Source organism: Pristiophorus japonicus, chromosome 9, assembly GCF_044704955.1.
Source record: "Pristiophorus japonicus isolate sPriJap1 chromosome 9, sPriJap1.hap1, whole genome shotgun sequence".
Taxonomy (NCBI): Eukaryota; Metazoa; Chordata; class Chondrichthyes; family Pristiophoridae; genus Pristiophorus; species Pristiophorus japonicus.
In genome coordinates, this window is record NC_091985.1 from 170,361,411 (window position 1) to 170,385,517 (window position 24,107).

Consider the following 24,107-nt stretch of genomic DNA (forward strand, 5'->3'; position numbering starts at 1 on the left):
TTGCTCCACTTGTACCCATGTACATGTGTATGCTAGGGCAATCTGGGGATAAAAGGTTGCTATACCAATATTCATATTGTTTTTGTTTTCTTTAACAGAATGGGAGCGTTCAGGGGTGTGAAGGGTAAACTTAGGACAGGTGTCAGGAAGAATTTCTTTACATGGAGATTGATGAGCGGCTGGACTGGGTTACGAGGGATGGTGGTTGGGGCCAACTGCTGATCTCATTTAACAAACAGCTAGCAACCGTAATGAGGTGACAGTAAGGTTGGTATTCGGGAGCCGTGGAATCAAATGCAACTTCTGCATTTTACATAAGAAGTAGGAGCAGGAGCAGGCCATACGGCCCCTCGAGCCTGCTCCGCCATTCAATAAGATCATGGCTGATCTGATCTTGGCTTCAACTCCACTTCCCTACCCGCTCCCCATAACCCTCGACTCCCTTATCGTTCAGAAATCTGTCTATCTGCACCTTTAAATATATTCAATGACCCAGCCTCCACAGCTCTCTGGGGTAGAGAATTCCAAAGATTCACGACCCTCTGAGAGAAGAAATTCCTCCTCACCTCCGTTTTAAATGGGCGACTCTTTATTCTGAAATTATGCCCCCGAGTTCTAGATTCCCCCATGAGGGGAAACATCCTCTCTGCACCTACCCTGTCAAGCCCCCTCAGAATCCCATATGTTTCAATAAGATCACCTCTCATTCTTCTAAACTCCATTGAGTACAGGCCCAACCTGCTCAACCTTTCTTCATAAGGCAACCCCTTCATCTCAGGAATCAACCTCATGAACCTTCTCTGAACTTTTAAAGATTTTTTTTTTCCATGGTGTATTGGCTTCTAGGTAAATCACCCTGTCTCTTTCCTCCCCCACCAACCCCATCATTTGGCAGCAGAAAGGGTGGGGATACAGCCTGCTGACACTAATACCTCTTGGAAGCAGATGCACATAAGATATTACAATGAGAAAATAACAGTGAGTGGGATATGCGGGAATGTCTCTCTCATGATACGGAACCAAAGCAGATAAATGGAGTTAAGATTCAGATCAACCCATCATCATAGGCAGTCCCTCGAGTTGAGGATGACTTGCTTCCACGTCAAAAAGTTCATAGGTGTTTCAACGAAGGACCTAATATTCTAGATCCCGAACTACATCCTGAAGGGTGGGAGATGCCTGCGCGTGGATTTTTTTTAACGTGCGGTGGCCGTTGCACACCAGCCACCACACGGGCTTGACAGAGCTAGGTCTTGGTCCAGTGGTAAGGATTACACAAGACGACTGGAGACCTGCTCTGCTATAATCAACCATGATCGAATTGAATAGCAGAACAGATTCAAGGGGCTGAATGGCCTCCTCCTGTTCGTATGCTTCTCTGATGTTCCCTTTCAACTGCTGGGAAGCACCGTGGGTTCGGCCCCTGTTTGACCTTCCAAGAAGTTCTGTTCCTATTTTGTGCCAAACATTTTTTCCCCCCCTATTTAAACTCTTTAAGCCTCAATCTGTCAAAAAAAACTGGGTAGCAAAATATCTGGGGACGTTCTTCCAGCACTTAGCTTGCACTCCTGGAGAGAATACAAGAAGATGCTTGTGTGACAGGCGACCTGTCTGTCTCTCACATCTGACCCCCAACCCCGCTCCACTTTACCAGCGTCACTTTGGACAGGGCTCCAATCCACTTTCCTCACTTGATTCCATTTACGCTATGTCATGGGCCACCTTCTCCCGGATCCCCCTCTTCCCACTGCGTTCCACACCAAGAGTCCGCACACGATCTCTTGCTCCTTAAGTCATTCTTTCCAAGGACCTCAAAACTTTGTACCGTTCTCAGTCCTCCCCCCCCCCCCCCCCCCCACTTCCCCCATCACCTTTGTAGTTTTACAACCCAAGTCTGGCATCGCGTAACCACAACTTCTTCACCTACCTACTCTGCTTTGCTCCTTGTAACCCTGCTGTCCTACATTTTGGACTGTGGCCTTTTTCAACTTATATAAAAAAAAATTGGCCACGCAGATCGAACCCTGCGTCTGTCCCCACTTTATGACGGAGAGTTGGTGCCTTGGCACTCAGCATTGCTGCCCCTCCCCACCCCCTTAGAAAACGTTTAACCCTGACACTTAGAATTACGGCAGTCTTTAGTATACTTGTAAATAATGTGTTTTTTTTTAAAACAGCAAAATGAAGGGGTCTGACAATCAGGAGAAACTGGTTTATCAAATCATAGAAGATGCTGGAAATAAAGGTACAGTAAAACCCTTCACACTAATCGACGAACAGCTTACAGTTCACTCGTAGAGTTGTTTCCTTAAGTTATTCCTTGTATTTCCCCCCCCACCCCCAAAATCCCAAAGGGGCTGCAGCCTCACTCCAGCTGGAATGTTGTGTCCCACTCAGTGTTGCACACAGTGACCCCAGCTCACGGGGGACCCTGTAGAATGCCAGCGGGTTCCTGTGATACAGGCCCAGGTCTCAACGGCTTATGTCTGGATGTGAAAGTACATTTTCCATCCTTTATGTTCTACGCTTGGTTTTCTAATATACCTGGGAGCATTTGCCGCTCGAATTACAATGATGGATGCATGTCACAGAGAGTGTCACTGGTTTCTGAGACACTTTAAAACAGTCCCTTTCCATTAAACTGTCCGCCCCTCCCCACCATCCTTTTGTACAGTGTTTACGGAAGAATGTATTGTACGGGAGGTGGGGGTTGAGAAATTATCCATTCCACCGCCCCCCCCCCCCCCCAAATCAGTCTTATTAGTCTATCTTCTGTACAGAAGGACATTGCACACCTGCCAGTATAATTGTTTCATTTATTGTAGTTTGGTCTGCCATGTGAAAAGAAAGACTTGCATTTCGATAGCACCTTACACAACCTCAGAATGTCCCAAAGCGCTTTGCAGCCAATGAAGTGCTTGTTGAAATGGTAAACACAGCAGCCAATTTGCACACAGCGAGCTCCCACACACACCAGTGAAATAAATGAGCAGATAATCTGTTTTAGTGATGTTGGTTGAGGCATAAATGTTGGCCAGGACACCGGGGATAACTCCCCTGCTCTTCTTCGAAATAGTGGATCTTTTTGGTCCACCTTAGAGAGCAGACGAGACCTCGGTTTAACGTCTCATCTGAAAGACGGCACCTCTGACAGTGCAGCACTCCCTCAGCACTGCACTGGAGTGTTGGGCTAAATTGTGTGGGACTTGAACCCACGACCTTCTGTCTCAGAGGTGAGGGTGCTATTAACTGAGCCACAACTGACGCCTATAAGATTCCATAATGCTTGTTATTTAATAAAATGACAGGTTAATCTCTGTACATGACCTAAAATAGTAATAACTGGAAAATGTGAGCCTTGGTTCTTTATTATGACTAAACCGGTGCAGCTTAAAATTCTTCATTGCGATCCAGTGATGTGAATTGATTTTTGGTAGGTATATGGAGCAGAGATATTCGATACAAGAGCAACCTCCCACTAACTGAGATCAACAAAATCCTGAAGAACATGGAGAGCAAAAAGCTAATTAAAGCTGTCAAGTCTGTGGCGGTGAGTACTTCAGCGTGTGCCTCGGTGTGTGGGGTTTGGATATGTTCGTGTTCTCCACCTTGCCATCCTGCACTAAAATGCCTCAAAGACTTGCATTTATATAGCGCCTTTCACGATGTCCCAAAACGCTTTATGGCCAATGAAGTGCTTTTTTAAGTGTTGTCACTGTTGTAATGTAGCAGCCAATTTGTGCACAGCAAGCTCCCACAAACCGTAATGTGATAAATGACCAGATCATAAAGGGAAAAGAAAGTCTTGCATTTATATAGCGCCTCTCATGACCATCGGACGTCTCAATTCCCCTCCGCTCCCCTCTTTTTTTTTTTTGCCAATTATCTTAAATCTGTGTCCTCTGGTTACCAACCCAACTGTTAGCGGGAAACATTTCTGCTTATTTCTCTTACCAAACTCTCATATATAATTTTCAGCAGCTCCATTAAATCTTTCCTTAAAACTTCTCGGCTCCAAGGAGAACAATTCGAGCTTCTCTACTCTCTCTTATGTTTAAGGTGTTGGCTAAGATTGAATGTTGTCCAGGACACCAGGAAGAAACCTTCTGCTCTTCGAAATCGAGCCGTGGGATCTTTTACGTCCACCTGAGAGGGTAGATGGCCTCGGTTTAACGTCTTATCTGAAAGACGGCACCTCTGAGAGTGCAGCGCTCCCTCTGGGGTATCAGTGACTGGTGTGGGACTTGAACCCACGACCTTCTGACTGAGAGGTGGGGGTGCTACTCACTGAGCTACGGCTGTCGCTGCCTTTCAGTTCATGGTTGTCACGTCCTACTTCAAACTGTGTGGTGGGTTTCATTGTCAGTACAATAAAAATGAAATGCTTAGCTTTAATCAAGCTAGGAGCTGAGGCACATATAAATTCTCCAGCAACATTTTGGAGGCGAATCAAAATGGTGTTCGCAGAATCTTATAGTGCAGGAGGAGGCCCATCGTGCCTAAGCCATCGCTTTGAAAGCGATCCAATTAGTTCCACTTCCCTGCTCTTTCCTCATTGTCTAGCAAAATCTTTCCGAAACAAGTATGTTTCCAATTCCCCTTTTAAAAGTTACTTGAAAATGTTGCTCTAGAAACATAGAAACATAGAAAATAGGTGCAGGAGTAGGCCATTCGGCCTTTCGGGCCTGCACCACCATTCAATAAGATCATGGCTGATCATTCACCTCAGTATCCCTTTCCTGTTTTCTCTCCATACCCCTTGATCCCTTTAGCCGTAAGGGCCATATCCAACTCCCTCTTGAATATATCTAACAAACTGGCATCAACAACTCTCTGCGGAAGAGAATTCCACAGGTTAACAACTCTCTGAGTGAAGAAGTTTCTCCTCATCTCGGTCCTAAATGGCTTACCCCTTATCCTTGGACTGTGACCCCTGGTTCTGGACTTCCCCAACATTGGGAACATTCTTCCTGCATCTAACCTGTCCAGTCCTGTCAGAATTTTATATGTTTCTATGAGATCCCCTCTCATTCTTCTAAACTCCAGTGAATACAGGCCCAGTCGATCCAGTCTCTCCTCATATGTCAGTCCTGCCATCCCAGGAATCAGTATCGTGAACCTTCGCTGCACTCCCTCAATAGCAAGAACGTCCTTCCTCAGATTAGGAAACCAAAACTGAACACAATATTCCAGGTGTGAGGCCTCACCAAGGCCCTGTACGGCTGCAGTAAGATCTCCCTGCCCCTATACTCAAATCCCCTAGCTATGAAGGCCAACATGCCATTTGCCGCCTTCACCGCCTGCTGTACCTGCATGCCACCTTTCAATGACTGATGTACCACGACACCCAGGTCTCGTTGCACCTCCCCTTTTCCTAATCTGCTGCCATTCAGATAATATTCTGCCTTCGTGTTTTTGCCACCAAAGTGGATAAACTCACATTTATCCACATTATACTGCATCTGCCATGCATTTGCCCACTCACCTAACCTGTCCGAGTCACCCTGCAGCCTCCTAGCACCCTCTTCACAGCTCACATTGCCACCCAGCTTAGTGTCATCTGCAAACTTGGAGATATTACTCTCAATTCCTTCATCTAAATCATTAATGTATATTGTAAATAGCTGGGGTCCCAGCACTGAGCCCTGCGGCACACCACTAGTCACTGCCTGCCATTCTGAAAAGGACCCGTTTATCCCGACTCTCTGCTTCCTGTCTGCCAACCAGTTCTCTATCCACGTCAATACATTACCCCCAATACCATGTGCTTTAATTTTGCACACCAATCTCTTGTGTGGGACCTTGTCAAAAGCCTTTTGAAAGTCCAAATACACCACATCCACTGGTTCTCCCCTGTCCACTTTACTAGTTACATCCTCAAAAAATTCTAGAAGATTTGTCAAGCATGATTTCCCTTTCATAAAACCATGCTGACTTGGACCGATCCTGTCACTGCTTTCCAAATGCGCTGCTATTTCATCTTTAATAATTGATTCCAACATATTCCCCACAACTGATGTCAGCCTATAATTCCCCGTTTTCTCTCTCCCTCCTTTTTTAAAAAGTGCCGTTACATTAGCTACCCTCCAGTCCATAGGAACTGATCCAGAGTCAATAGACTGTTGGAAAATGATCACCAATGCATCCACTATTTCTAGGGCCATTTCCTTAAGTACTCTGGGATGCAGACTATCACACCCTGGGGATTTATTGGCCTTCAATCCCATCAATTTCCCTAAGATGCTGTCTAAATACATAAAGAGCAAGAGGATAACTAAAGAGACCAAAAAGGAAGTTTGTGTGTGAAGGCGGAAGGCATAGGTATGATTCTAATGAATACTTTGCAGAGGGACGTGCAAACATTGTAGTTAAGGAGGAGTAGTGTGAAATATTAGATGAAATAAACACAGTGAGAGAGGAAGTATTAAGGGGATTAGCATTTTTTAAAGTAGATAAATCGCCAGGCCCAAATGAAATGTATCTCAGGCTGTTAAGGGAAACAAGGGAGGATATAGCGGAGGTTCAATCCTCTCTAGCTACAGGTGTGATGCAAGAGGACTGGAGGACTGCTAATGTTGTGTCATTTTTTAAAAAGGGAGAAAGGGATAGACCGACTAATTAAAAGCCAATCAGCCTAACCTCAATGGTGGGAAAATTGTTGGAAAAAATTCTGAGGGACAGTATTAATCATCATTTAGAAAGGCGATCAAGGACAGTCGACATGGATTTGTTAAGGGAAGCTCATGTCTGACTAACTTGACTGAATTTTTTGAGGAGGTAACAAGGAGGGTTGATGAGGGTAGTGCCTTTGATGTAGTCTACATGGATTTTAGAAAGGCCTTTGACAAGGTCCCACATGGCAGTCTCGTCAGAAAAGTAAAAGCCTAAGGGAAAGTGACAAGTTGGATCCAAAATTGGCTCAGTGGCACAGGAAACAAAGGGTAATGGTCGACGGATGTTTTTGTGACTGGAAGGCCGTTTCCAGTGGGGTTCTGCAGGGCTCAGTATTTGGTCCCTTGCTTTTTGTGGTATATATCAATGATTTAGACTTGAATGTAGGGGATATGATTAAGAAGTTTGTAGATGATACTAAAATTGGCCATATGCTTGATAATGAAGAAGAAAGCTGTAGATTGCAGGAAGATATCAATGGACTGGTCAGGTGGGCAGAAAAATGGGAAATGGAATTCAACCCAGAGAAGTGTGAAGTAATGCATTTGGGGAGGGCTAACAAGGCAAGGGAATAAACAATAAATAGTAGGATACTGAGAAGTGTAGAGGAACAGAGGGACCTTGGAATGCCTGTCCACAGATTCCTGAAGATAGCAGGATAGGTAGATAAGGTGGTTAAGGAGGCATATAGGATACTTTCCTTTATTAGCCGAGGCATAGAATATAAGAGCAGGGAGGTTATGCTTGAACTGAATAAAACACTAGTTAGGTCACAGCTAGAGTACTGTGTACAGTTCTGGTCACCACATTACAGGAGTGACTGCACTGGAGAGGGTACAGTGTAGATTTACAAGGATGCTGCCAATACTGGAGAATTTTAGCTATGAGGAAAGATTGGATAGGCTGGGGTTGTTTTCTTTGGAACAGAGGAGGTTGAGGGGAGATTTAATTGAGGTGTATAAAATTATTAGTGGCCTGGACAGAATGGATAGGAAAAACCTATTTCCCCCAGCAGAGGGGAAATAACCAAGGGGCATAGACTTAAAGTAATTGATAGAAGGATTAAAGGGGAGTTGAGGAGACCTTTTTTCACCCAGAAAGTAGTGAGGGTCTGGAACTCACTGCCTGAAAGGGTGGTAGAGGTAGAAAAGCTCCACATTTAAAAAGTACTTTGATTATGCACTTGAAGTTCCGTAACCTCTGGATCAAAGGAGGAAAGTGTATGAGCTGAGGTACAAGCAATTTTAACATATCTTTTTTTAATGCACTTCAGTAGTCGAATTATTCGATTGAAAACAGAAAGTGCAGCAGATCAGTGGAGATGAGGGAGGTTTATACCACACCAAGAGGGGGTTTTCCACCCTGTTATATGAAAAGTCACTCCAGAAACACCACCTATATTTTAACACCCGGCCCATGTGACCTTCTGGACTGGCTCCAATCACCTGAGCGGGTGGAGGGGAATGATCCAGAGTATTTTTTCCCTTTACTGGCCCTGGGTTTTCCTTCGCTTTATTGCCTCTCCCCGGACATTCCATGAGTGTCTGGTCGTGATGCCCTAGCCATCACTAGCGTGGGGCAGGCTTGATGTACCAGCTGGCCTTTCCCTGCCCGTCACTTTCTGGCCTTTTGAAATGCTGGCTGACCTGTGTATTTCTGCCACTTGCTGTTTTTCAGCGCTGCTGATTTCCAGTCCTTAACGTTTTCAGGGAAAACCTTTTTTGTGCCTTTTGCGCACAGAGACCTTACAACCTGGGTGTCCGTCCCATCGGGAAGCTGCTCAGCCAATGTGAGCTAGGTGCTTGGTCAGTGAGACCGGTCCTTAGCACAGTGTCGTTCAGCAGCCTGTAGTGTCTTGCTCTCAACCAGGGGAGCACGAAGGCTAACGCTCACTACTATCATGGCTGGTCTAGAATGTTACATCGTGATACCTCCCAATCAGCCAGAACAAGAAAGGGAAACAGACTGTGGTTATGGTGCAGAACTAACAATTACAGAGATCATGAATTCAAACTCCACATTGGCAGGTTGTGAAAAAACAACAAACCTGAGCACTTGGAGAAATTTAGAATTCAACAGAGGAGGACTAAGGGTTTGATTAGGAGGGGGAAAATAGAGACTAGCAGAAGCTTGCAGGGAATATAAAAACTGACTGCAAAAGCTTCTATAAATATGTGAAGAGAAAAAGATTAGTGAAGACAAACATAGATCCCTTGCAGTCTGATTCAGATGAAATTATAATGGGGAACAAAGAAATGGCAGACCAATTGAACCAATACTTCGATTCTGTCTTCACGAAGGAAGATACAAATAACCTTCCGAAGGTACTAAGGGACAGTGGGTCTAGTGAGAAGGAGGAACTGAAGGATATCCTTATTAGGCAGGAAATTGTGTTGGGGAAATTGATGGGATTGAAGGCCGATAAATCCCCGGGGCCTGATAGTCTGTATCTCAGAGTGCTCAAGGAAGTGGCCCTAGAAATAGTGGATGCATTGGTGAACATTTTCCAACAGTCTGTCGACTCTGTATCAGTTCCCATGGACTGGAGGGTAGCTAATGTAACGCCACTTTTTTAAAAAGGAGGGAGCGAGAAACGGGTAATTATAGCTTGACATCAGTAGTGGGGAAAATGTTGGAATCTATCATTAAGGATGAAATAGCAGCGCATTTGGAAAGCGGTGACAGGATCGGTCCAAGTCAGCATGGATTTATGAAAGGGAAATCATGCTTGACGAATCTTCTGGAATTTTTTGAGGATGTAACTAGTAGAGTGGACAAGGGAGAACCAGTGGATGTGGTGTATTTGGACTTTCAGAAGGCTTTTGACAAGGTCCACACAAGAGATTGGTGTGCAAAGACAAAGCACATGGTATTGGGGGTAATATACTGACGTGGATAGGGAACTGGTTGGCAGACAGGAAGCAGAGAGTCGGGATAAATGGGTCCTTTTCAGAATGGCAGGCAGTGACGAGTGGAGTGTCGCAGGGCTCAGTGCTGGGACCCCAGCTCTTTACAATATATATTAACGATTTGGATGAAGGAATAGAGTGTAATATCTCCCAAGTTTGCAGATGATACTAAACTGGGTGGAGGTGTGAGCTGTGAGGAGGACGCTAACAAGCTGCAGGGTGACTTGGACAGGTTAGGTGAGTGGGCAAATGCATGGCAGATGCAGTATAATGTGTATAAATGTGAGGTTATCCATTTTGGGGGCAAAAACACGAAGGCAGAATATTATCTGAATGGTGGCAGACTAGGAAAAGGGGAGGTGCAACGAGATCTGGGTGTCATGGTTCATCAGTCACTGAAAGTGGGCATGCAGGTACAGCAGGTGGTGAAGAAGGCAAATTGTATGTTGGCCTTCATAGCTCGGGGATTTGAATATAGAAGCAGGGAGGTCTTACTGCAGTTGTACAGGGCCTTAGTGAGGCCTCACGTGGAATATTGTGTTCAGTTTTGATTTCCTAGTCTGAGGAAGGACGTTCTTGCTATTGAGGGAGTGCAGCGAAGGTTCACCAGACTGATTGCAGGGATGGTTGGGTTGTCATATGAGGAGAGACTGGATCAACTGGGCCTTTATTCACGAGTTTAGAAGGATGAGAGGGGATCTCATAGAAACATATAAGATTCTGACGGGACTGGACAGGTTGGATGCGGGAAGAATGTTCCCGATGTTGGGGAAGTCCAGAACCAGGGGACATAGTCTTAGAATAAGGGGTAGGCCATTTAGGACTAAGATGAGGAGAACCTTCTTCAGTCAGAGAGTTGTTAACCTGTGGAATTTCCTGCCGCAGAGAGTTGTTGATGCCAGTTCACTGGATATATTCAAGAGAGAGTTAGATATGGTCCTTACGGCTAAAGAGATCAAGGGGTATGGAGAGAAAGCAGGAAAGGAGTACTGAGGTGAATGATCAGCCATGATCTTATTGAATGGCGGTGCAGGCTCGAAGGGCCGAATGGCCTACTCCTGCAGCTATTTTCTATGTGAAAATGGGCTCGAAAACAAGTTGGTAACTTGTGGGCGGGCACCAGATAAATGACCACAAAAGCTGCTGGGTTGTTGTAAAAACCAAATGGTTCACTAATGTCCTGCTGGGAAGGGAACCACACCCTCCCCCCCCCCCCCCCCCCCCCGCCCCTCCTGGTCTGTGGTCTGGCCTACACGTGACTCCAGTCTCCCTCTACATGAGAAGAGCAGCAGTGGCAAATGGAATTCAATCAGAAGTGTGAGATAATGCATTTGGGGAGGGCTAACAAAGCAAGGGAATTAAATGATAGGATACGGAGAAGTGTAGAGCAACAAAGGGACATTGGAGTGCATGTCCACAGATCCCTGAAGGTAGCAGGCTAGGTAGATAAGGTGGTTAAAAGCCATATGGAATGCTTGCCTTTATTAGCCGAGGCATAGAGTACAAGAGCAGGGAGTTTTTACTTGAACTGTATAAAACACTAGTTAGACCACAGCTGGAGTACTGCATGCAGTTCTGGTCACCACATTACAAGAAAGATGTGATTGCACTGGAGAGGGTACAGAGCAGATTTACGAGGAAGTTGCCTGGACTGGAGAATTTTAGCTGAGGAAAGATTGGACAGGCTGGGGTTGTTTTATTTGGAACAGAGGAGGCTGAGAGAAGAGCTTATTGAGGTGTAGAAAATTATGAGGGGTCTAGATAGAGTGGATAGGAAGGATCTATTTCCCTTAGCAGTGGAGTCAACAACCAGGGGGCAGAGATTTAAAGTAATTGGTCTAAGGTTTAGAGGGGATATGAGGGGAGATGTCTTCACTGAGGGTGGTGGGGGTCTGGAACTCATTGCCTGAAAGGGTAGTAGAGGCAGACACCCTCACCACATTTAAAGGGTACTTGCATGTACACTTGAAGTGCCGTAACCTACAGGGCTACGGACCTAGAGCTGGAAAGTGGGATTAGGCTGGGTAGCTCTTTGTCCGTCGGCGCGGACACGGTGGGCCGAAATGGTTTCCTTCTGTGCTGTAATTTTCTGTGATTCTATGTCTTTTAATGCCTCCAGGGCAACAAGAGCTGGGCGATGAATACTGCCTTGCCCGTGTTGCCCACATGCCAAGAACAAGCACGACTGTCATCTTCCCTCCTCCTCCTTCCAGGCTTCGAAGAAAAAAGTGTACATGTTGTATAACCTGCAGCCGGACCGATCCGTGACCGGCGGAGCGTGGTACAGCGACCAGGATTTCGAGTCGGAGTTTGTAGAAGTGCTGAACCAGCAGTGCTTCAAGTTCTTACAAAATAAGGTAAGACGCAGAGGGATCGCTGTCCTTGTGCAGTTATAAACTATCATAGGCAGTTCCTCGTGTCGAGGATGACTTGCTTCCACTCCAAAAAAGTGATGAGTTCCCAGGTGTTTCAATGAAGGATCTAATATTCCAGATCCCGAACTACATCCTGAAGGGTGGAAGATGCCTGTGTGTGGATTTTTTTTAACGTGGGGTGATCGTTGCACACCAGCCACCACACGGGCTTGACAGAGCTAGGTCTTGGTCCAGAGGCAAGGGTTACCCAGGACGACTGGAGACCAGGTGTGCCGCACGGACCTAGCGCGCACACATATCGCAGTGTGGGCTGGGCCTGTGCTGCCCCTGGGACCCTGGCCCCGAACTCACGCCTCCCCTGGGCCCCGATCACATCCCTCCACAGTCTCTCGCCGCTCCTGCTGTATCTGCCCACGCTCCACTCACCAACCTGGACCTTGATGATGTCACTCTTCGCTGCCGTTGCCCTCCTGCACCAGCTCGGGCTGCTCCCTGAAGCGGCCTCCATGCTGCTCATGGCCGCCACTAGCTGCTCCTTTTATGCCTTCCTGACCTGTCGCTGGTGTTCTCATGCAGCATGTTTTGCCACCAAATTAGTTGCCCTAACGATGATCAGAGGGTTTGGGTGGAGAGGGTTTGTGTCCCTCTGAAATCGGGCATGCAAAATGCTTTCTTTGCTGCACAGAAGGCACGGTGTCCCCCATTATCAGTCAGTGCAAACTTTAATTTCACCTCTGCTGGAGCCACGTGCCACATTTAATTCTCCCTTTATTGCCACTCCGCTCTGTTCCTTTACAGTATTGTGTAAAGTTTTGCTCTCAAGGAAGGATATCTTTGCCATAGAGGGAATGCAGCAAAGGTTCACCAGACTGATTCCTGGGATGGGGGGATTGTCCTATGAGGAGAGATTGAGCAGACTAGGCCTATATATTCTCTAGAGTTTAGAAGAATGAGAGGCGATCTCATTGAAACATACAAAATTCTTATCGGGCTTGACAGGGTAGATACAGAGAGGATGTTTCCCTGTGGCTGGGGAATCTAGAACCAGGGGTCACAGTCTCAGAATAAAGGGTCGGCCATTTAGGACTGAGATGAGCAGAAATTTCTTCACTCAAAGGGTGGTGAATCTTTGGAATTCTCTACCCCAGAGGGCTGTGGAGGCTCAGTCTTTGAGTATAGTCAAGACAGAAATCAATAGATTTTTGGATATTAAGGGAACCAAGGGATGTGGGTTAAGTGGAGTTGAGGTAGAAGATCAGCCATGATCGTATTGAATGGCGGAGCAGGCTCGAGGGGCCAAATGGCCTACTCCTGCTCCTATTTCTTATGCTCTTGTGTTATATTCTCTGCGCTATACAATAGTAAATGGACATTTGAATAATTGCGTTGAAGGTTATTAGCTAGAGCTGATCACTGATAATGAAAGTAACCATGTGTTACCTACAGGCAGAGGTGGCTCGTGAGAGTAAACAAAGCCCCATGGTGCAAAGGAACAGTTCGTTTGCTACATCTCATGAAGTGTGGAAATACATCTGCGAATTGGGCATCAGCAAGGTACTAGAACACTCTGTATAGCCGCACGTTCGAGTCGGGCCCTTGAGGGGCACAGTAAATATCACGTTCTTTGGTCTGCACTCTGTTAGATGATACCTAACTGGGCGTTATGGTTACCACATCCTCGGATGTCAGGAAAGGTAACCATGTTCTGCAGATGTTGCTTTTGCCTGGTCTCCATGTTTGGTTTATGTAGCATATTGTCATCAATGTTCTCCGCAATTTTGTTTTTGGGCACACGGTCCCTTTAGCAGTCTGCGCGGCCCTTCAAAATTCCGCGCGTGCACGAAATGTCCCATTTGAAAAGCCAGCGATCGGCCGGTGCGGGACCTCCAGACAGCTTAACGGGCACATTGATCGTCATATATTCCCATTGCCTTTCTGTAGAGGTATTCTGGGATATTGTCATACATCCTGTACCTCTAATACAGGTGTGAGCACTGGGAAACACTGAAAACGTCTGGTTAATACTCTTTATTAAATTGAGTCAATGAGATAAAATACAACCCCCTGCATACAGTGCATATGAGAGATAGGTAGCAAACATACTGAGGACTCATTCAGGAGGTCCCAAGCGTGTCGCCTGGACTGCTGAGGCTAGCCTCAGTAACACTAGGTCAAAGGTCCCCAGTGTATTTTCTAGGTGTAATCACGAAGGGCGAGTGTGAGTCCGATACGTCATCACGTTCTGTGTGTATGCTATGGACAAGTAAGCCCGTTTAGTGGTAAAGTTAGCAGTCACCATTTGCTGTGCCTGCTTTTGATGTCTTCGGTTTATTACACTTTTTCTACACGAGTGCTTATTAGTTCTCACATTCAAAGTCTCATATAGCCATTGCAGAATGAGTACTAATATGTGCATATATATTTTAAAAGTTTACTATGGCTATTTTAACTGGTACAATACATTTGCGTTCCATTCAGTGCCTGACCTCATAGCTGAGGTTGGATCACTGGAATGTTGGTGCCAGCACTTCAATATTTTTTTCTCTCCTTTTTAAAAATTTTCCCTTGTGCTCTGAACAGAGACTCACATTGGGGCAAGGTTTCCATGGCAACTGCCAGGCCCCCACTCTGGGGGGGTATGGAGAGAAAGTAGGAATGGGGTACTGAAGTTGCATGATCAGCTATGATCATATTGAGTGGTGGTACAGGCTCGAAGGGCTGAATGGCCTACTCCTGTATCTATTTTCTATGTTTCTATGTCTTCGCCTTGCGTTAGTGGCATGTCTGTGTGAGGGTGTCAAACGCAAGTCTAGTTCTGTTCATCCTGATGTGCCTTGCCCAGCAAGGTCCACTGGGGGATGATGAGGGGGAACCAGTCCACCTTGCCAGCTACTGTGCTAGTCAAAGTAGGAATGGCAGGATAGCTAAGATGAATACGTGGCTTGAGGAAGGGAGGGATTCAAATTCCTGGGACATTGGAACCAGTTCTGGGGGAGGTGGGACCAGTACAAACCGGACAGTCTGCACCTGGGCAGGACCGGAACCAATGTCCTCGGGGGAATGCTGGCTAGTGCTGTTGGGGAGGAGTTAAACTAATATGGCAGGGGGATGGGAATCTATGCAGGGAGACAGAGAGAAGTAGAATGGGGACGGAAGCAAAAGATAGAAACAAGAAAAGTAAAAGTGGAGGGCAGAGAAACCTAAGGCAAAAAGCGCCATATTACAGCAAAATTCTAAAGGGGCAAGGTGTGTTAAAAAGACAAGCCTGAAGGCTCTGTGCCTCAATGCGAGGAGTATTCGGAATAAGGTGGACGAATTAACTGTGCAGATAGCAGTTAATGGATATGATGTAATTGGCATCACAGAGACATGGCTCCAGGGTGACCAAGGCTGGGAACTCAACATCCAGGGGTATTGAACATTTAGGAAGGATAGACAGAAAGGAAAAGGAGGTGGGGTGGCATTATTGGTTAAAGAGGAAATGAATGCAATAGTAAGGAAGGACATTAGCTTGGATGATGTGGGATCGGTATGAGTGGAGCTACGGAATACCAAAGGGCAGAAAACGCTAGTGGGAGTTGTGTATAGACCGGCAAACATTAGTAGTGAGGTTGGGGACAGCATTAAACAAGAAAATAGGGATGCGTGCAATAAAGGTACAGCAGTTATGGGCGATTTTAATCTACATATTGATTGGGCTAACCAAACTGGTAGCACTGCGGTGGAGGAGGATTTCCTGGAGTGTATTAGGGATGGTATTTCTAGACCAATATGTCGAGGAACCAAGTAGAGAGCTGGCCATCCTAGACTGGGTGATGTGTAATGAGAAAGGACTAATTAGGAATCTTGTTGTGCGAGGCTCCTTGGGGAAGAGTGATCATAATATGGTAGAATTCTTTATTAAGATGGAAAGTGACACAGTTAATTCAGAGACTAGGGTCCTGAACTTAAGGAAAGGTAACTTCAATGGTATGAGGCGTGATTTGGCTAGAATAGACTGGCAAATGACACTTAAAGGGTTGACGGTGGATAGGCAATGGCAAGCATTTAAAGATCACATGGATGAACTTCAACAATTGTACATCCCTGTCTGGAGTAAAAATAAAATGGGGAAGGTGAGTGGGAGGAACTGAGGGATATCCTTATTAAGCGGGAAATTGTGTTCGAGAAATTGATGGGATTGAAGGCCGATAAATCCACGGGTCTGATAGTCTGCATCCCAGAGTACTTAAGGAAGTGGCCCTAGAAATAGTAGATGCACTGGTGATCATTTTCCAACAGTCTATCGACTCTGGATCAGTTCCTATGGACTGGAGGGTAGCTAATGTAACACCACTGTTTAAAAAAGGAGGGAGAGAGAAAGCGGGTAATTATAAACCTGTTAGTCTGACATCAGTAGTGGGGAAAATGTTGGAATCAATTATTAAGGATGAAGCAGCAGCGCATTTGGAAAGCAGTGACAGGATCGGTCCAAGTCAGCATGGATTTATGAAACAGAAATCATGCTTGACAAATCTTCTGGAATTTTTTGAGGATGTAACTAGTATAGTGAACAAGGGAGAACCAGTATTTGGACTTTCAAAAGGCTTTTGACAAGGTCCCACACAAGAGATTGGTGTGCAAAATCAAAGCACATGGTATTGAGGGTAATGCACTGACGTGGATAGAGAACTGGCTGGCAGACAGGAAGCAGAGAGTCAGGATAAACGGGTCCTTTTCAGAATGGCAGGCAGTGACTAGTGGATGCCGCAGGGCTAAGTGCTGGGACTCCAGCTCTTTACAATATACATTAACGATTTAGGTGAAGGAATTGAGTGAAATATCTCCAAATTTGCAGATGACACTAAACTGGGTGGCGGTTTGAGCTGTGAGGAGGAGGCTAAGAGGCTGCAGGGTGACTTGGACAGGTTAGGTGAGTGGGCAAATGCATGGCAGATGCAGTATAATGTGGATAAATGTGAGGTTATCCACTTTGGGGGCAAAAACACGAAGGCAGAATATTATCTGAATGGCGGCAGATTAGGAAAAGGGGAGGTGCAACGAGACCTGGGTGTCATGGTTCATCAGTCATTGAAAGTTGGCATGCAGGTACAGCAGGCAGTGAAGAAGGCAAATGGTATGTTGGCCTTCATAGCTAGGGGATTTGAGTATAGGAGCAGAGAAGTCTTACTGCAGTTGTACAGGACCTTGGTGAGGCCTCACCTGGAATACTGTGTTCAGTTTTGGTTCAGTTGAGGAAGGATGTTGTTGCTATTGAGGGAATGCAGCGAAGGTTCACCAGACTGATTCCCAGGATGGCTAGACTGACATATGAGGAGAGACTGGATCAACTGGGCCTTTATACACTGGAGTTTAGAAGGATGAGAGGGGATCTCATAGAAACGTATAAGATTCTGATGGGACTGGACAGATTAGATGCGGGAAGAATGTTCCCAATGTTGGGGAAGTCCAGAACCAGGAGACACAGTCTGTAGGCCATTTAGGACTGAGATGAGGAGAAACTTCTTCACTCAGAGAGTTGTTAACCTGTGAAATTCCCTGCCGCTGAGAGTAGTTGATGCCAGTTCATTGGATATATTCACAAGGGAGTTAGATATGGCTCTTATGGCTAAAGGGATCAAGGGGTATGGAGAGAAAGCAGGAAAGGGGTACTGAAGGAATGATCGGCCATGATCTTATTGAATGGTGGTGCAGGCTCAAAGGGCCGAATGGCCTACTCCTGCACCTATTTTCTATGTTTCTATGTAGTGTCTCCACCATTGAGATTAGTTAGCTCAGTACCAACCATGGACTGACCCTGGCACCTTCCCCCAGCAATAACTAAATACTCTTCACCACATGGTAATGAACCGCAAGGCTGGCTTCCTTCAAGACTTGTTTTTAACAACAGCTGCAACAACTTTTATTTATGTAGCGTCTTTAACGTAGTAAAACGTCCCAAGACGCTTCATAGCAGTGTTATAAGACAAAACAGAAATTTTTGACACTGAGCCACATAAGAGGAAATACGGCAGAGGTAGGTTTTAAGGAGCGTCTTAAAGGAGGAAAGGGAGGTAGAGAGATGGAGAGATTTAGGGAGGGAGTCCAGAGCCTGGGGCCCAGGCAGCTGAAGGCACAGCCACCGATGGTCGAGCGATTATGATCAGCGATGCTCGAGAGCAGAATTAGAGGAGCGCAGAGATCTCAGGCGGACGGGGGGTGTTGTGGGGCTGGAGGAGATTACAGCGATCGGGAGGGGTGAGGCCATGGAGGGATTTGTAAACAAGGATGGGAATTTTGAAATCGAGCCATTGCTTAACTGGGAGCCAATGTAGGCCAGCGAGCACAGGGGCGATGGGTGATCGAGACTTACTTACCTGCGTACCTTCTTTCAAGATGTGTTTTGAAAAAAAAACTCCTATTCAGTAGCAAATGTGTAAGTTCTCTGTCCTGTAGAAAGAAATTTTCACAACCTCAGGACTTCCCGAAGCGCTTTACAGTCAATGAAGTACTTTTTTGGAGTGCAGTCTCTGTTGTAATGTGGGAAATGCCGCAGCCAATTTGCGCACAGCAAGCTCCCACAAACAGCAATGTGATAACGACCTGATAATCTGTCTTATCAATGATGTTCGAGGCATAAATATTGGTCAGGACACCAGGGAGAATTCCCCTACTCCTCTTCGAAAGGCATCTTGCGCATCCTTCTGAGAGGGCAGGCCGGGCCTCGGTTTAATGCCTCATCTGACAGTGCAGCACTCCCTCAGTACTGCACTCTAGTGGCAGCCTAGATTATGTGCTCAAGTCCCTGGAGTGGGACATGAACCCATGACCACCTGACTGCTGGCAAAAAACCAACAATATCCTTTGGATTCATCGCTTATTGGTGCTGCAGTACAGACCCTTTTTTTTTAAGCACCACTGCTCATGGTAAATGAGTTGGGTCAGCACGAAGTGTTGGCACCAGTGCCAGTGACTGAAATGGTTGATGGGTTCCACCAGGTACTAGATCAGTTGGCACTCCACCAAGCATCTTGACATTTTTGTTCAGTTAAAGTATCTGCTGTGTCTGTGGATCTTTGGAGACTTTGAATAACTGCGATGCCCTTTGCAACCTCAGGTGGAGCTCTCTATGGAAGACATCGAAACCATTCTGAACACATTGATATACGATGGGAAGGTGGAGATAACTATCATAGCTGCAAAGGAAGGCACTGTCGGTAGCGTGGATGGACAAATGAAGCTGTATCGAGCGGTTAATCCCATCATCCAGCCCACCGGCCTGATGCGGACACCTTGCGGGATGTGCCCAGTAAGTATGCCCTCTCCTGGGGTAGTGGCCTGTTTAACTATAGTCCGTGAACATCCAGCATACGCCATCCTACTCGGGAGAGAAATGATTGGAGTTGGAGAGAACTGTTGTTACTTTATCAATACAGAGGATCCTCAACAGCCCAACCTTTACATTTAGCCACTGAGTCAGATCAGGAAGATACAATAACGTACCGTTCTACAGGCCTCAGATATGCAGCTCATTTAATCTAAAGATTTCTGTGGTTGATGGATTTCAGAGAATGAACTATTTCCTCTTTGATTGCTGTGCCTCTGTTTGATTCGTTTGAGAGTTTATTTCTGTGTTACGGTTCCATGTTGTATGCGACAGAGGGATTGATTTGACGAATTGTAACTATCTCTGTAACCTCCTCCAGCCCTACACCCCTCCCTATCTCTGTAACCTCCAGCCCTACAACCCTCCCTATCTCTGTAACCTCCTCCAGCCCCTACACCCATCCCTATATCTGTAACCTCCTCCAGCCCTACATATCTCTGTAACCTCCTCAAACCCTATAACCCTCCCTATTTATAACCTCCTCCAGCCTCTATAACCCTCCCTATCTCTGTAGCCTCCTCCAGCCCTACATATCTCTGTAACCTCCTCAAACCCTATAACCCTCCCTATTTATAACCTCCTCCATCCCTACAACCCTCCCTATCTCTGTAACCTCCTCTAGCCCTACAACCCTCCCTATCTCTGTAACTTTCTCCAGCCCTAGGTTGATTCCGGAGCTGAGGGGGTTGACTTATGAGGAAAGGTTGAGGAGGTTGGGCCTATACTCATTGGAATTCAGAAGAGTGGGAGGTGATCTTATCGAAACGTATAAAATTATGAGGTGGCTTGACAAGGTGGACGCAGAGAGGATGTTTCCACTGATAGGGGAGACTAGAATTAGAGGGCATAATCTTAGAATAAGGGGCCGCTCATTTAAAACTGAGATGAGGAGGAATTTCTTCTCAGAGGGTTGTAAATCTCTGGAATTCGCTGCCCCAGAGAACTGTGGAAGCTGAGACATTGAATAAATTTAAGACCGAGATAACCAGTTTCTTAAACGATAAGGGAATACGGGGTTATGGGGAGTGGGCGGGGAAGTGGAGCTGAGTCCATGATCGGATCAGCTATGATCATATAAAATGGCGGAGCAGGCTCGAGAGGCCGTATGGCCTGCTCCTGTTCCTAATTTTTATGTTCTTATGTAACCCTCCCTATCTCTAACGTCCTCCAGCCCTACAACCCTCCAAGAACTCTGCGTTCCTCTAACTCTGGCCTCCTGTATCCCCCACTTCCATCGCCCCACATCTGACGACCGTGCCTTCAGTCACCTAGAATTCCCTCGCAAACCTCTCTGTCTCTCTCTAAACTCCTTTTAAGCCCCTCCTTATATTAAGTCCATTTTCAGCTCTGTGGCTGCGCTAGCACCACCCAGGGCTACCCCCTCAAACTCCCTAACTGGCCCCCTGGGCATGCATGGCTCTGCTGGTGCTTGCAAAGAAGGACACAAGTCTCTTCTGGGCAGCTGGCAAGTTGCTCTCCCAGGTCAGCAATGAGAGCAAAGGAACAACTGTTAAGATTACACAGCTTCAGGGCCCACCTTCAGAGCTACAATTGCAAGTCGTTTGCGGAACCTTCACCTATGGCAAGAGTGGTAGTGGATCGTCCGCCCCTTATACACCCCACCTGATTTCTCTTTCCATGAACCCCAATGTTGAGTGCCAACGTTGAAAGTTCTGCCCATTAGGTGGGATTCTCTGGTTGCATGCATGTCTGTGTCAGTGAGTCGGAAGGGGGACAAGACATGACAGCGAGATAGTACAGGCTCTGAGTTTGGGGCAGGTCTGCAGCTTCCCCTTCCCCCTTTCTTTACCCCTACTTCTCTTGTAGGCAAGGTCCAAGGTGGCCACCTCAGTGAGTCGTGAGCTTGTCATTTCTGGACCTACCTTTCAGTTTGAGTCTGTTCAGTCTCTCAACCATTGGTAGCCGTGCCTTCTGTTGCCTAGGCCCCAAACTCTGGAACTCTCTCCCTAAACCTCTCTGCCTCTTTCCTCCTTCAAGGTGCTCCTTAAAACCTACGTATTTGACCAAGCTTTTGGTCACCTGTACTAATTTCTACTTGTGCAGCTCGGTGTCAAAGTTTTTCATCTCATAACGTTCCTGTGAGAAGCCTTGGGACGTTTGACTACATTCAAGGCGCTATATAAATACAAGTTGTTGTTGTCCTACAAGTGAAGAATAGTTTTCAGATGTAAGTTGCAGATGCACTTACATCAGACAAAGGTTGACACCGAGCCAAAGAAGGAGACATTAGAGCAGGGACAGAGAGAAATTTTAAGGAGGGTCTTGAAGGAGGAGAAAGGTTTAGGGAGGGAATTCCAGAGCTTGGGGCTAGACTGCTGAAGACATGGCCGCCAATGGTGGGAAGAGGCTTTTTTCCTGTCACTTTTCCATCCCATCATCATCAGAGGCAGTCCCTCGGAATCGAGGAAGACTTGCTTCCACTCTTAAAATGAGTTCTTAGGTGACTAAATCGTCCAATACGAGAGCCACAGTCCCTCACAGGTGGGACAGATAGTCGTTGAGGGAAGGGGTGAGTGGGACTGGTTTGCCACACGCTCCTTCCGCTGCCTGTACTTGCTTTCTGCATGCTCTCGGCGATGAGACTCGAGGTGCTCAGCGCCCTTCCCGGATGCTCTTCCTCCACTTAGGATGGTCTTTGGCCAGGGACTCCCAGGTGTCGATGGGGATGTTGCACTTTATCAGGGAGGCTTTGAGTGTGTCCTTGAAACGTTTCCGCTGCCCATCTTTGGCTTGCTTCCATCCAGAGACCTATTGAAGCCTCAGTTTCCCCTTCCCCCACCCCCGATTTAGACGATCATGTAAGTGGCCACGTCCCTTTTTAAATGGCTCTTCAGCCTTTTGAGTTGCCAAAATACTGGATAATCTGCACCCTCCCACCCTCACTGTGCGCACTCCCAGCAGGAGGCCCTGGCTCTGAAAGGGTTTTCCATGTCATTACCTGTCGGTGCAAAGCCCATTGCACAGCAGTCGTGCTTTAAGTGTTGAGGATGGTAATTTCCAACATTACAACTGTGACTACATTTCAAGTACTTCATTGGCTATAAAGCGCTGTGGGACATATTCCGCATTCTGTTATGAAACAGGGAGCTCAACTCCTCTTAACGTGTGATGTTTTCCAGGTATTTGACGATTGCCACGAGGGTGGGGAGATTTCTCCAGCGACTTGCTTCTACATGACGGACTGGCTAGAATTTTAACCGATGTTGGGATAGCAAAGAGGGGCTTTAAAGTTTGGATGGTGGACCACTTACAGCTGTGGGCAGTGTGCCTGTGAGGATTTACATCGAGTCTACAGCACAGAAACCGGCCAATGCTGGTGTTTAGGCTCCATGCGAGCCTCCTCCTACACCTCTTCAGCAAACCCTCCTGTTTTCAACACCCTGTGCTCATCTAGCTTCCCCGTCAATGCATATTTAGCAGGACTGATGGTGAATCCCACTGTGGCTAGTCATGAGAAGACACCAGAGATTTGAAGCTGCAAGTGTTTTCAATGTAGGACCAGAAGAAGAGAAGTTGAGTTTTTTTTATAATATTTAATTTATTTAGTTACCAAACAACTCTTGATTCAAATAATTTACTTGTATGAAGTTATCATGAAAATCTAATAAAATGTTTACCGTTCAGAGATATTGGAATTGCCTTTGAGGCTAGTATGCCAAGTACTCCATAGGGGAACTCTTGTCATCGGGCGAGGCTGTGTATGAGGAGCTCTGAAATCGGGGAGATCTGAAATAGGATCAACTCTGAAATCAGGGCGATCCGAAATAGGATCAACTCTGAAATCGGGGCGATCTCCGAGATAGGGCGATCTCCGAAATTGTGGGACCTCTAATAGGTGGAGCTCTGAAATGGGGTGTGCTCTGAAATAGAGGGAGCTCTGCAATAGGGGGAGATCAGTCACATAGTGAGCTCTGTCATAGGGCGAGCTCTGAAATAGAGTAAGCCCTAAAATGAGGGAAACTTTGAAATGGGGGGGGTGGCTCTAAAATATGTGGAGTGCTGCTTTTTAGGGGGAGCGCTGAAATAGGGGAAGGATGTCCGCTCCTAATTCCACTATTTCCCGAGCTCCCAATTGCCCTGTTTATCGTGCCCTTTCTTAATTCCCCTGCTGCAGGAACACCTAATGCCATTGTTTCTCGAGCTATCTCGTACTTTCCCAGTTTCTGGCGCCCACTCCTCCTAATTCCCCCTATTTCTGGGGCCCCCAATCCCCATGTTTCTGGAGTTTCTAATTCTTATGTTTCTGGAGCTCTCTCTCCAAATTCCTGTTCGAAATAGCCAAGTTTAAGGCTATCTCCAGTTACTTTAATAATCAGTATCGACTGTAAACCAATCTGGTGGGTATATTGGGCCCAAGTTTCGGGCCGCACCTAGAACGGCGCAGCCCCGACCTGGACGCCCGTTTTTCGCGCCACAAAGTGCGCCTAAAAAAAACTTACAGATTCTCCGGCTCCCTGCTGGTCCTCTTGAGTCGGGCGCGGCGCAGCACGAGCTGTAGGGGGCGGAGCTAGGTCCCTGCACTGAAAACAGTGCCGGGACCTCTGCACAGGCGCGCTACAGTGGGCGCGCATGTGCAGTAGCTCCAGGCGCCCAAAACTGTGTGGGAGGGGCCCGAAGCATGCAGCCCCTAGCCCGGGCCGAATGGCCTCACTGGGGCTGCTTGCATAAGGCTGCCTCCCATGCCCAGCTCCTGCTTCCTCCCGACCCGACTTGACTCCCCCCGCCACCACCCCCGCCCCCGACACCGACCCGGATCCTGCTTCC

At 46.7% G+C, this 24,107-nt stretch overlaps 1 protein-coding gene across 3 annotated transcripts in view; it reads left to right on the forward strand.

Moving 5' to 3' along the window:
- The window catches only part of polr3f (polymerase (RNA) III (DNA directed) polypeptide F), a 39,321-nt gene extending 16,351 nt beyond the window's left edge, over positions 1-22,970 (forward strand). For all 3 annotated transcript variants that reach the window (XM_070890126.1, XM_070890125.1, XM_070890124.1), the window contains exons 4-9: positions 2,178-2,245; positions 3,438-3,550; positions 11,795-11,938; positions 13,403-13,510; positions 19,053-19,244; positions 22,463-22,970. In XM_070890126.1, the coding sequence (XP_070746227.1) occupies positions 2,178-2,245; positions 3,438-3,550; positions 11,795-11,938; positions 13,403-13,510; positions 19,053-19,244; positions 22,463-22,540 (703 nt within the window). In that variant the 3' untranslated portion in view covers positions 22,541-22,970. The remainder of the gene's footprint in view (positions 1-2,177; positions 2,246-3,437; positions 3,551-11,794; positions 11,939-13,402; positions 13,511-19,052; positions 19,245-22,462) is intronic.
- Positions 22,971-24,107: the final 1,137 nt, after the last annotated feature.